Source organism: Lissotriton vulgaris, chromosome 3_1 (genome assembly GCF_964263255.1).
Source record: "Lissotriton vulgaris chromosome 3_1, aLisVul1.2, whole genome shotgun sequence".
Taxonomy (NCBI): Eukaryota; Metazoa; Chordata; class Amphibia; order Caudata; family Salamandridae; genus Lissotriton; species Lissotriton vulgaris.
In genome coordinates, this window is record NC_141689.1 from 82,264,380 (window position 1) to 82,278,944 (window position 14,565).

General features: G+C 42.0%; 1 protein-coding gene across 1 annotated transcript in view; it reads right to left on the minus strand.

The window, feature by feature from the left end:
- The window catches only part of DYSF (dysferlin), a 1,070,125-nt gene that overhangs the window by 649,190 nt on the left and 406,370 nt on the right, over positions 1-14,565 (minus strand). The window contains exon 5 of the mRNA XM_086960107.1: positions 9,976-10,087. Within this exon, the coding sequence (XP_086816233.1) occupies positions 9,976-10,087 (112 nt within the window). The remainder of the gene's footprint in view (positions 1-9,975; positions 10,088-14,565) is intronic.

The following is a 14,565-nucleotide window of genomic DNA, read 5'->3' on the forward strand; positions in this document are numbered from 1 at the left end:
ACCATTCCCCCGTCTCACCACCTGGGTCAAGTAGCAGTCACTTCTGCAGAAGCCATAATTTTCAGCAAGGCCCTTTTAAGTGCGAGTTCAGAATGCATCAATTTGCATGAGATGGTGAGTCTTACTCACAGAGAGATACGACTCGGGCACCAACTGTGTGTTTCATTACTAAAACCTTTCAGAATATATGGGAAACTCAAGCAATACTGCTTTATTTCTTTATTTGGGTATTTTTATTTTTTTTTGTATATTTGTTCAATGCCGGAGAATAGGTCAAAGAGTTTTGGAAAAGCTCCAAACTTCCTGCCATCTTTCAGAGTACTCACGTCCTCAGGAGCAGCGGCGGGCCAAACTATTTTGTGAAACACGAAAAAATGGATAGTCCACCTATTTTCAAATTATTATAACATAACATGGAGGCGTGGCTTGGACGCCGGCCAAGAAGGCGGCGTAGACCGGGAGCTCCGGCATCGTTCCTCGTCATCACCACATTTGGGACGGCTTGCCTATGACTCCAACTGCAATGAAACTGTCCCGCGAACGAAAACGTGAGGAGAGCCTTTTATTACTGCTCTTCATGTGCTTTTCCTTGTCAGGAAGACTCCATACTCAATATTGTATTTTTGTCTTCACCTTTACTATTCTGGCTGCCTTACATGGGGAAGCTTCGCACTTTGAAACTCACCAATTTACCGAAGTTACCCGTTGGTTCTGACTCAGACTCGCCTACCCAGGAAATGGAAGAGGGTAAATCTTCGAAGTCGGACTCTGCCCATGGGGCTATTCCTAAGGCTCAAAATGGGGGGAAGGTGCAATCTTCTTTGACCTCATCCAAACGTCTGAAGAAGGATCCGCCATCCCCTGGGAGCAACGCTTCATCTTCCTCTATAGATCTTATTCTGGAAGAATTGCGGGCCTTCAAGCCTTTTATGGAAGCAACCACAAAAAATATGCAGGCCATGCAGGAGAAATGGTCATCTCTGGACTCACGTGTCACGATCTTAGAGCAATCCTCAGATTCTTTCCATTCTGCTTCCTCCCGCATTCCTTCAATAGAAGCTGAGATTCTTCTGCTCAGGCGTCAATCAGAGGATTTGGTAAATAGAAATCGAAGGAACAACCTATGCTTATATGGTCTTCCGGAACTTACAGAGTGGTCCAACCCTACCATCTTCTTCCAATCTTTCCTTGCAAAGATCCTAGACACTCCGGTCTTATCCTCCATTAACATCCAGCGAGCCCATCGTCTCGGTCCTAAGGTAGTTTCCAAGCCTAGGGGTGTGATTATGCTGTTCTTGCAGTATACCAACCTCTTGCAGGTCCTTTCAGCCGCCAAGCTCAAAAAGCAGATTATCTGGGAAGGTCACCGCCTTTATCTCTCCCAGGATGTCTCCAAGGCCACCGCATATCGGAGGAAAACATTTTTGGACTTACGGCCGCAGCTAAGAGCCCTTGGTGCCAGGTATGGTCTCTTACATCCTTGTCTTTTCAAGGTCACCTATAAAGACAGAACAACCATGTACGAAGATCCTGCGGCCTTGCAAGCTTTCCTTCGTCAGCAGAGTCCAGATGTTATTGACACCTCCAAGCCTGGATGAGTGACTTTGCTGTTCATTGCCTTATTGATTTCACTCCATTGCAGTTCTGCTTTTCTTCATTGACGTTGCTTGATCTGTTTTCCTTACCGTTTCTGTTAGAATGATTGTCTTTTGTTGTAGACCCTTGTATTTTCCCTAATGTGTTCTCTCATTTCTTCAGATATGTCCCTTCTCATCTTTATCCTGATGTCTCCTACTGTTTTCTTATCTTACCCATTGGATTTATGGTAATAGAGGTTCGTGCCGGCTCTGGTTGTTGTCGTCATCGTCTCCCGCCACCACCATCCCCATCCCTGTTCTGGAATTTCCGTTTCGTAAGTATGTCTTTCAGTCGTTCGTTTTGGACTTGTACTGTCTCTTTGTATATTTTTGTCTCTGTCCTCTTTCTCTCCCTCTCACTCTTGAACTCTCTCTTGCATTTATCATGGTCTCTCCTTTTTTCGTCTTTTCTCCCTTTTTGGATTCAGTCTTATCTTTGTAACAGTTTTTTCCTCTTTTTCCTTCCTTTCTCGTGTTCTCTTTTTCTCCTTCTTTGTTCTCTTTTCCTTTCCATTTTTCTCATTTTCTCTCCATTGTATTTCTTATGCATTACTGAGCATGTTGCACTCAGCTGTTTTTCTAAATTGTTTTGTTTCGTGTAACGCCATGGAACGTTAAGGGATTAAATAATCCCATTAAAAGACAGAGGGTTCTCTCACATTTAGCAAGACTTAAAACTGACGTTGCCCTCCTTCAAGAGACTCATCTTGCTGAACCGGAGGCTTTGAAACTTAAACGTTGTTGGGTGGGTCATGTTCTTTGTTCTCCTACGACGTCTAGGAAGAATGGTGTTGTACTTTTGTTACATAAAAAGTTAAATGTTTCCTCGATTACTCATGAATGTGATGTTGATGGTCGTTGGCTCATTGTTAATTTGCTCATCGATAACATCCCACTCACCCTCTTTAATGTGTATGCTCCTACTGGAATCGATAGATCCTTTTGGCCTGCTATATCTTTCAAGTTGTCCTCCCTTTCTGGAGATTACATACTACTCGGTGGAGACTGTAATCAGGTTGTTGATCCCTTCCTTGACCGACACTCGAAAGTCACTTGTGTTCCCTCTAGAATGCACACGCAGTTTGTGAACTCCTTTCAAAACAACGCCTTAATAGATATTTGGAGACTGTGCAATCCTGATGGTAGAGAATATCGTTTTTTCTCCACTCCTCATCAATCCCAATCCCACATTGACCATATCTTTCTCAGTAAATCCTTGTCCCAACACGCTATTCGTTCTGAAATTGGCTCCATCTTACTTTCCGACCATGCCCCAGTTTTTGCAGACCTTGACCTACTCCCATTCTCTCCCCACTCTGGCAGATGGAGATTTAATAATGCTTTACTTTTGGAATCCTCCTTTTGTACCGAATTCACTGCCTTTGTCAAGGAATTTTTTCTTTTAAATCATACCCCTGACACCCCTTTTGTTATGGTTTGGGATTCATTTAAAACATCCTCTTGGGGTTTTATTATTAACTTTGTGTCTCGGCGGAAGAAACTTCCAGAGGCCAAGTCGGAGAAAATTTTGGCTCACATTAAAGCTTTAGAACTTGCTTGTTATGCTTCTAAATCTGATTCCTCCCTTAAGGCTCTTATTGAAGCAAAAATCTCTTTTAACAAATTCACAACAGACGCTGCTTCTAATATTCTGCTAAAATGTAATTCTAGATACTATGGGGGTGAGAATAAAATGGGGAAGCTTCTGGCCAATTACTTAAAGATTCGCAAGGAACGCACAAAAATTCAATCTATCAAAACTTCTTCCGGTGAATCCACATTTAAGGATAAAGATATTCTCACAGAATTTGCCAAATTTTACGATACTCTTTATACCCCTGAACTAATTCCAACGTCTGATGATCTCCTCTCCTACTCTCAATCTCTTCCATCTTCCTCGGTTTCACATGTTGACTTTCACGCTTTGGAACAGGACATTTCGCTTTCTGAAATCTCCCATGCTGTATCTAAACTTCATCATGGTAAATCTCCAGGCCCTGATGGGTTTACTATTGAATTTTACAGCCACTTTGCTTCTCTCCTTCTTCCTAAACTCTTACTCTTATTTCAATCTTTCTCTGATGCCGGTTCCTCTAGCGGTTCTTTTCAACAAGCCTTAATTTGCTTAATTCCAAAGGAGGATAAGGATCACTCCTTGTGCAAAAATTATAGACCAATATCTTTGGTTAACACTGATTACAAAATTCTAGCGAAGATATTAGCACTTCGCATGGACCCCCTTTTACTGGATATAATTGGCCCAGAACAATCTGGTTTTGTCAAGGGGCGTCTCTCCTCTGATAATTCCCGGGTTTTTCTTAACATTCTTAGCAAATCTTCTTCCTTGACTCTTCCTTTCGCAGCTATCTCCCTAAATGCGGAGAAGGCTTTTCATAGGATTGGGTGGGACTTCATGTTTCAGGCTTTACGTTGGATTGGTATTCCTCCTAAATTCATTTCTATTGTTTCTGTACTTTACTCTGATCCTCAAGCTTCTATTTTTGTTAATGGGATGTCCTTGGATTATTTTTCTTTACATAGAGGGGTTCGACAAGGTTGCCCCTTATCTCCCTTACTTTTTGTTTTAGCCTTAGAACCCTTCCTTACTAAAATTCGCTTAGATGACACTATCTCTGGTTTTCATTTTGGTTCCCAACAAGACAAACTCTCGGTTTATGCCGATGATATTCTTTTTTATTGCTCCGACCCTGCCACCTCTATTCCCTCTTTTCTTCAGCAGGTCTCTTCCTTCTCTGCAGTTTCCGGATATCGCTTGAACGCCGACAAGTGTGAACTTTTACCTTTGAATCCTCTTTGTCAGAAGCATCTCTTTTCTTGTACAGGTTTCTCATGGCAACCATCCAAATATCAAATACTTAGGGGTTTGGTTTGCTACTCTATTATCTGATACTCTCAAACTAAACTTTGATTATATTTACAAGAAAATGGACAGCACTATCACTCGTTGGCATCAGCTCTTTTTGTCCTGGTGGGGTCGCCTCAACACTATATAGATGATGCTATCTCCCTAGCTTCTCTATGCTATTTCCATGCTTCCTTTACACATTCCTCTTTCTTTCTTGAAGAAGATTGACTCTTTATTACTGAAATTCCTATGGAACGGTAAACGTCCTCGAATAGCTCTTGCTTCTTTTTCGTAAGGACAAAGCTCAATCTGGAGTACGTTTTACTGATTTCAAACAGTGTCACCGTGCTTTTTCCCTGAAGCAATCGACTCGCTGGTTTTCATCTAATCTGCCTCATTATCCTCCTGTCTGGCTAAGTATGGAATCCTCTTTCATTTCTCCTTTTACCTTCCGTGAATTCTTGTCCTTTACGTCTTCTTTAACTCGTCTTCGCTCGCCTATTCTTTCACATTCTCGTAATCTTCTTTCTCCCTACTTAACTTCATCCTATCCATCCCTCCTCTCCATTCACAAACAACCAATTTGGAATAACTCTCTTCTCAAAATCTGTAACCATACCATTTATTGGAAAACTTGGCACTCTCGAGGAATATGTTGGATTTCTCAATTACTTTCTCAGGATATGCCTCTCTCCTTCCAGGATCTTCAATCTCTTTTCTCTTTGCCTGCTTCTGCCCGATCGCAATACACTTCCCTTTATCCAGTCTTGCTATCCTATTTTCAATCTCTTTCATCCTCCAACGATGTTCCTTTAGATCGCAGATCCACTTCCCTTTTACTGGAGACTTCTCCTTCTGCATCCGCTCTATATAATTCTTTCCGTTTTACTACTGATAGATTGAAATCTCGCATTGAACTTGCATTGGAGCTGGATTTTTCTCAGAATTGTCCTGTACTTTTTTGGGATAAAATTTGGACTAAACTTCATAAGACCTCTAGAGCTGCTAACACTACCCAAACTTTATTTTTCATTTATCACAGAACTTTATTTACTCCACTTGCTTTATCCCGTTTTTCACCAGCACTCCCTCTACCTGTTGGTCTTGTCCCTGCCCTTCTGCTGATCTTAAACATATGTTGTTTGAATGCCCTCCTACTTCCCAGTTCTGGCAGTTGGTTTTCCAGTTTCAGGTCCCCTTTTCACCCTCACTAGTTTTTCTTGGCTCCCTCTCATCGGACCTCCCTCATTCTCCCAATCACTACCCTTCACTTGACCTTTTCATTGCTGTAGCCTTTCATATTGTCACTTCTAACTGGAAACAGGCTGCAAATATTTCATATCAGTCTTGGTGGAATGCAGTCTGTTTTAATCATCGTTTAGACACCAATTATGTATCTCCCATCTCCCTAGCTATCAAACGTGACCTGATTTGGCTTCCTTTGGTAACATAACTCTCTTCCTCTGCCCCTGTTCATCCCTCTCCTGATCCTGAAACAGTTGAAGTTCGCAAACCCCCGTGATTTTCTTATTACCTGTTTTATCTTTCTATTTGATTACTATAATTATTAAATCTCAATATACTGTGTTTTACTTATTTTATTTGTACTCTTATGATGTGTTCATAATTCTTCATGCTTGTAATGCTTACTTTTTATGAAATTATTATTATTATTATATTGTTTATTTCTTCCATCCGCTTATTGTAACTCTTCTCCTTCACCCCCCTCCCTCATTCCCCCCTTTTCTATTCCTCAATAAATCAAACAAAAAAAAAAAATTATAACATAACATGACTTGCTTTAAATTTATGTGCGTACTTCTAGTACCTAGTTTATTCTGTGGACTGTTTGACGGTGTTGGTAAAGGGGATGTGTGCATTTGTTCTTTAAACTGATTTTTTTTCTTTTTTTTATCCATCAAAAAAATGTGTTTTCTATTGGTAGAAACGTCTTTCCCTAAATCTCAGTGAAATTTGGAGGTTCCTAGTGCTTAATTTGAGCCACTGGTTTCCAGTGCTCGGCACCAGCACTTAATTACCGGTACTGAATTACCGGAAACTGCACTATGACGGCTGCCACATGGTGTCACTGTGTGTGTAGTTTAAAGATGAGCAGAAAAACTGTGGTTTGTTATTTCAATTTACATTCAAAACAACTAATATCTGCCATTCTTAAAGCTTTGGCGGCCTAGAGCAGTCTGAATTGTCACACTTGTAGCAGTGTGATGGTGAAGAGTTGTGTAAGTAGAGTTGCAATGTGTGGTGCAAACTGGGGTGGCCTCCTGAGGAGGGCCCCAACACTTATTTATTTTACAAATTTAGCACTGGCTCAGGTGTCCCCTTCTCTGCTGTAGAATTACACACATTCGACTGATTTTTGGGGTACGTTTACTTGCATTTCCACGGTGGGCCTGGCTATGGAATATGAGGGTGTGCGCGTGGAGGGGGTCAAGTGCAGAGGCAGATGGTGCCTTTACCTCCTCGCCATCCCTCATGTGAGGCTCATCCCTGCCCGGTGGACGCCTGGCAACTTGTGATAAGTCTTACTTGCTATTTTACTTCCAAGTCGCCCAGAGCGTTCCATAGAGAGTTATGGTTGATAGCTACAGACGTGCAATCACTTGGAGGTCTTTCATGCGGGCCCCTTTGACAATCGCACACACAATTAGAATTCTCAAGGCGAGGGTTTGCCTAGAGACTGTTTTAGCGACTATACCGCTAGGGTTCCAGTAAAAAAGCATCCTACAGTAGCTTTATTCTCCAAAAAAAGATGGTTTTGCTGTTTTGCATTATGTTGTAGTTTGCCGGGTTCCTTGGGGCGCCTTGCTTTGATGTAGAGTTCTGCAAAATTGGCGTAATTTGCTTTCTAAAAATTATTTGGACATTACGAGAAACTGCACATAATTATAGCACTACATTTTAGCGTGAAATGCATCCGTGCATCAGTTTTTTGACTGCATACTTTTTTCTGCATATTTTCACTTCCAACTACATAAACCTAATGCATTTTTAAACTGAAATTGGCCACTTCATGCTTCTGCCTACAGATGCAGCCGTTTTAGCGCTCTGATGTTAATTGGTCGGAGAAGGTTTATGGCACTGGGATGCTTTTATATTGCATGTTTTTATAGCATAGAGTGCTTCCATTTCCGCAGCCTCTCGAGAGCCTTCTGCAGATGCTTGGTTTTGGTTTCCGTGTGGGAGGACACCTGCTAACATTTGCAGGGGGTGGGGTCGGACGTAGTTATACTTAGTCCCAGTGTCACTATTTAGTGTGCCTTATTCAGTTGTCATTATTATGTTATGTTAATTAGTTTTCTAACGCGCGCAGATACTCCTAGGAGTGTCCCAGTGCGAGCCATTGCTTGGTAACGCCCCATAAACAGCCGGAGGTGTGGGACCAGGTGTTGGTCATTTTTCTATTCTACCCCAACAGGGTTGTAAACGGTGATTTAGGTGTTTCACTGGTAGTAGGGTCGAAAAGTCAGGTCTTAATCTTGGAGTGGGTTGTGGGGTAGAACATTAACCTCAAACAGCACAGGCATTGTTCGTTAAAAAATCAGTGTAGAGGCAATATTCTTATTTTTAAGAGAACAAAAACCCTCTGTTTTCTATTAAACATATTTTGCAAGAGCCAGCATCAGGACCATCAGATACTCTTACCGTCGACACTATACTCCCTACATCAAACTCCAGAACACTACATGCCACTCCATGACACACCATACCACTCAACTCTACTCTACACCACTCTACGCCATACCTCTCCATAACACTACACTCTACTCCACTTGTTAACACTTCACCCCACGCCCCTTTACACCAATAACGTTCAGCCACTCTGAATAGCGGCCACACTACTGTACAACATGGCTAAAGCATATTGGCAAAGCCAAAGGCGAGACCTATGAGTTGTACCAATGCTTGTTTCTTTTGTGTGGGGCGGAAGCAAATTTCATAGGGTTTTTTAACTCATCCAGTATTAGCGAGGAGCGTGGAATGTTGCGATGTATACCTGGCTCTTATGCCTTCTATTGCTCCATCTTTTGATATATGTCGCGGAACGGTGCTCACTCAGACCTGCATAGACATATCTATGCCATCGGTCCTTAGACATGCGAGTGTGCATCCAGTATATGGGATAATCTTTCCATCCTCGTCAGCCACTCTCCACCGAAGGTTTTTTTTTCTTCCCTCTCCCATCACCCTTCCTCACGCTCTCTGTCCATATAGTAGCTGCCTTTGTCCCAAATATTTAGTCCCTCATTCAACCATTATCAGCCCCTCTCTGTTGCCTTCCGTTCCTCCTCCAGCCGCTTGCTATTCATTCTCCTGTTTGTCCTCATTTTTGCTGATTTATTTAGGAGTTTTATTGAGCACTGTGTGTCGCTTTTTAGCCACTTGCGAGCCCTAAGGTGTCTAGTACCACATGGAACCTGCCGCAAAGTGTAGGGGTGTGGGCGGAGTCTAACCAGATGAGAGCATCCTCAAGAACTTACCCAAAAGCTAGAATGGACAGCTCTGTTCATGGGACTCTCAAGTCTCTACTGTGAATTCAAAATCATTTCCAGTTCAGATGCCTTTTCAACAATTATTCCTTGACACCATCTCTTCTGTGGGTCAATCTCTTTATCATTCTATATATTTCCCTACTAAAGTGTCTACTGTTCAACAAACATGAGTCTGTCTTCACTCATCCTGATCTGTCTTCACGATGTCTGGTTATTAAATCTTACCCTCTTACATCATCATTCGTATATCAAGAGAATGGGTAGAGGAAAGCGCCCTAACTATCTAATCTTTATGCCATGATAGTACGAAGGGGTATTATATGTGCCCATAATTGTTTCAATGCAGGAATATAGCTAGGAAATTAAAAATGTATCACCCAACTGTACTAACCCTAGATTTGCATACCGTATATATCACTATTATTATGCAGTGTAAAAAAAGTCGAAAGTGAATGTCATACAGATAAACACGTAAATTAGCATGAGGATTATCGTAAATTATAGATTAGGATTAGGACTATTGTAAATTAGGATTAGTACTATCGTAAATTAGGATTAGAACTATCATAAATTAGGATTAGGATTAGGACTATTGTAAATTAGGATTAGTACTATCGTAAATTAGGATTAGAACTTTCATAAAGTAGAATTAGGACTATCAAAATTAGGATTAGGACTAGCATATATTAGAAATTAGGATTACAACTATTGTAATTTAGGATTAGTATTATCGTAAATTAGGATTAGAACTATCATGAATTAGGATTAGGAATATCGCACATTAGGATTAGGACTAGCATTCATTTTTCATGTGGCCATACGTGAACACTTTAACACAAGTAAAGCAGGCCTTGTGAGATATATTCACAGAAGTCTAAATTTTCTTTGTGTGAGTGATTTTCAATATGTTGTACAGCGACCACAGAGGTTTAAACATCTTGCCCTGATTAGTCGTCCTCACCAGTGACAGTGTCCAGCTCTGAGGCAGCGGGGGTGGCATCAGGAGGCGGAGGAACGAAGACAGGGGCGGCTCCAGGAGGGGGGAAGTAAGACAGCTGCAATACGAGTGTGGCCTGCAAGAGAAGAGAAGCAGAGGGATTATCATGTGCTATTCAGTAATCATCACACTGTTTGAAACATTCACCTTTTCATCTCCAATAAGATTTATATACAGAAAGCAATCCTTTTTTCTTATTTTTCCAAGCAATGGCAATGCCCATAGGGTAGGCTTTGTCATGGTAAACAGCATTTATGCACACAATGCTAGTAAACACCATTTGTGAATACCTGTATTTACATGTGCTGTCACATTAAAACCAAATCTATTGGCTTTGCCAATGCTTGTTTCAGGGTCTGCTCCCATTTTGAGGGTACAGTGATGGACTCCCAAGCCTGGAAGAAGTGAATCAGAAATGAGCTTTCTTCATTTTGTCATGTGCTTTCACTGGTTTCTGCTGAAGGATATGGCACAGAGCGGCAGAAGAAATTGGACTCTGTTCGTTCGGCACTTTAACCGAATAGTATCTGGGCACTTAGTTTATGCATCAACCCATTTATCTATTGTGCCTCTGGTACTGATGTAGGATACCAGTATGGGTCCTGGCTTGAGTTTGCTGGTGTGCTCCTTACCGGCAGGTAGGTAGGTATGTTTTATTCTTAGTGAGTATGACAACGATCGCTAGCAGATTCCAACAGGTTTCTTATAAAACAAAATGGCGCTCTTAGGTGAAGAATACGAAACATCTATGTTAAGATTCTGATAGGGCAGTCTTATGAGACTGGAATAAGCACCTATGGAAAAGCAGCATGACCTATTTGTACAGAATTAGGACGGTAGGCTGTGATAGCTCCAAATCCTTATAGGGTCCTTGTGATTTGTCCTCAAAGCGCACCGTAGTAGGGATGGTTTTTGAGAAGCCTTTAATGGCATCTGGGCTGATTCCTTGGTTGGAGGGAGAGACTGGTGACGAAGTGTCACAACATAATGGCCTTTCTAGACAAAAATGAGTAAAAAGCAGCACGATAAAGCAAGAGGCAGGGAGATCAATCCTAGGACCATTTAATATTATCCAGACTTAACATGAAGGCAATGCTTGAAGGACTTGTAAAATGAAGGCAGAGCTGTGCAAATCTGGGTGGTGGTGGGAGTCTTTGATGTGATCTTAGATTCTAACATCCTGAGGATACCTCTCAGCTCAGCCACTGCTGGGATCCACTTAGGTAGATAACGTCTGAGTGATGTCGGGAACTGCGTGAAGGCAAGATAAGACATCCGCTCCATGGCCAGCCGGACATTTAAATAATGTGTTCTTTTTCAGAAGCAGGTGATATCAGTACATATATTTCCCTCCACAAGGACATACATAATCCTATGTCCCTCTACATATGCCTATACTCAAACATCCCTACAGAAGATACAGGGAAAAGTCCCAGTTATATGCATTTCTAAAAGAACACCACCAGGCGTAAGGAATGTCAACACAGCATTAATTTGTTCCAGTTTCAAATGGGTCAGTGGTGCTAACAGATGCAGTGTTTGAACTAACCCTGGGCAAAGCACTACACTAGGCTTGCGTAGTTTGCGAAGTTTGCGCAACTTCGCACTACGCGAACTGCACGTAGCACAGTGCGAACTCGCGTAGGGTAGTGCAGCGGTCATTTTTTGCTTGCTCGCGGTCCTCAACGTCAAGTTGGCGACCACGAGCAAGCAAAATGACATCCTGGCGAGACTTTTTCCTAGTTCGCAATCAGCAAACATGAAGTTGCTGATCGCGAGCAAGGAAAATAAACCTCCCGGCGAGATTCTCAACGCAGGAAGGTCAGGTTTCTCATTGCGAGTGGTCGCGTAGGCTCGTGACCGCTTACGATGAGAAACTACCAGTCCGCGCTGAGAAAGCTGCTGCTCGAGTAAAAATCTCCTTGAGCGGCAGAAAACTACAGCTCGCACTGTGCAAGATGCCATTTTCAATGATTGCACAGTGCCAGATGCTTGTCCACACTGTGCAATCATTGAAAACGGCATCTTGCACAGTGCGAACAGGGTACTACGCAGTTTACGTATTGCTACGCGAAGTTCGCGTAGTGCGAAGTGCACTTCGCGTAGCGCTACTTCGCGAACTACGCCCAGGGTTAGTTTGAACTGTGCATCAAAAAAACACTAGCCTACACAGGACCCAAGCCGCAAGTCACCCCAAGAAGACAAGTGTGCTGTTTGGTCATGTGTTCTACTCCCACCATCATCAGCACCCAGAACAGTCATCGGGCCAGCAATGTGCCTGCGGACTCATGCAGCATCCCATTCAGTTTCCAGAAATTGTAATTGAGTAGGCGGAGTGATCTGATGCTTGACTGGTGGGCGGGTGGGATACAGGCAGCATGTGGATGGCATGTGGTTGGTGAATGTTAGCTTGTCTTTGACTCTATGCTGGGTATTCCAGTCACCTCCTTGTTTCATGTGATCTAATGACAGCTTGCTCTGGTGATTGAGGGTCAAATGTAATATGGCTGGTTCATGTAGGGTGGATTGCACTACCCCAGCACATAGTGGAGAGTGTTTTGTGGAAAGAGGTTTACTTTGCCACTGGTGCTTTTTGGACACAATAGCTGATGAGTCAGAGGCATTGCCCAATGCTACATTTGGGGGGGAGGGGCGGTATCTGGTCCTTTTCCTGTTGTCGCTGACCTGAGACTGTGCTTTGAATCTGTTTTTAAAGGTTGTGCTCCCAAATTTGGGGAAGCAGATATATTTCTGTGCTTGAAGTACACAATATAATTGTTTTAAATCTTATCATTTTCTTCAACAGAGTTCTATAACATATTGGTAGATAATTAATGTATTAATTACTAATTATTGTATTATTATAAGATATTAGTATTATGGCAATATTTGTTTTCGACCTTTTTACTAAAGCTTGTCATTTGTAAGTGCATTTATTTTGAATATGTTTAATATTATATATATTTTTTATTTATCGTGTATCTTAAAATTTGTATTTTCTAAATTGCATTTATCTTTAATGAATATATGTTTATTTATAAATGTGTTTACATATTTTTATTTTGTTTTATGTTTATTTTTTTTAAGTTTAAGAGTTGGAATAGTATACCTAACCCTTTCAAATCGCAACACTTTTCCTGCTTTTGCTTATGTGGGAGTGGGTGATTTTAACTCTTCAAATTCCAACACTTTCTCTACTATTATTTAGTTTGAATTGTTAATATTTTGTTTTTATTTTTGAATTATTTATAAAAATAATATGTTTTTAATTTTTAATTCATATTGTATTTTTGATAATAATTTTACTGCAATTATTTACATATTGCTTTCATGTTTTAAAGTATACATATATTTTTTATTGTTGAAATATCTCTTTATTGACTTTTACATACAAAAGCATGTACATATATATAAAGGCATCACAGAAGTACACAACATTTGGATCATTCAATTCTTGAGATATACAAATATTTCCAGGATATTATCCATGAGACTAATAGTTTTTTTCCAATAATTTACCCTTAGAACTTTGCTCATTGCCCTTATATCACAGTGTGTCTCAGGGGAGTTGTAGTAGTTGCTGCATGCCAGACATCTCAATAAAATAGGGACCATTATGTGTACGCTAAACGCAACGAGTTTGACCTGGTGTTGTTGCAGGAGACGCACCTGATTGGTAACTCCTTTGGTGCCCTGAACAGGAAAGAGTACAATATGGTGGTCCCTTCTGGCTTTACCTCAGGCTCTAGGGGGTGGGGATTTTACTTTGGAAGGGCTGTCCCTACATCATCCATAACTCCTGGACTGACCCCCAGGGCAGATACGCTGCTGTTTCGGGCACTGGGAAGGGCATGTCGTTAACGTCATCTCTGTCTACGCCCCCCCGGACTACAGCGCCCAACGTTACGTGACTTAGGGACCCTGGTGCTGGACCTGCCACTTGGGGTGTTAGTCTTGGGAGGGGACTTCAATATCACGAAGGATGGGTCTCTAGACCACCTCCCTCCCCGAGAGGATTCGAATGCTCTGGGGGTCGTGGATATCTGGCGGTGATTCAACCCATCCTACACTCGCTTTACATTCCAGTCCGGAATGCACTGTAGTCAGACTATTTATTTACTCATGCCCAGGATGTTCGGCTTTTCACTAGGTCCGGTTGCCTGGCTCGCTGTTTTTCTGTAAGATGCTGATTATTATTTTGCAGAAAATGTCAGCTCAGTCGAATCTGAAGAGACGATGTGGGGGCCTTCGGGGCGGTCATTAAGGGAAGGGCTTTATCGCTCATAGTGGGTCACAGGGCTGAGTGGACCAGGAGAGTATCGGAACTGGAGGCTGAGGTCTCGAGTTTAGAGGAGTCAGTCCTGACCTCGCCTCACGCCACAGTCTTGTACTCAAGAGGCAGGACCACCGACAGCTTCTTTTTGAGGGTAGGTCAGTGCGTTCGCTTGCCTCCCGACACCGGATTAATGAGCAGGGGGAACAGACGGGTAAGCTCTTGGCGTGGCTTGAAGAGTGAGAACAGGCTGCTAGAAGGGTCCGCGCGATAGCAAACTC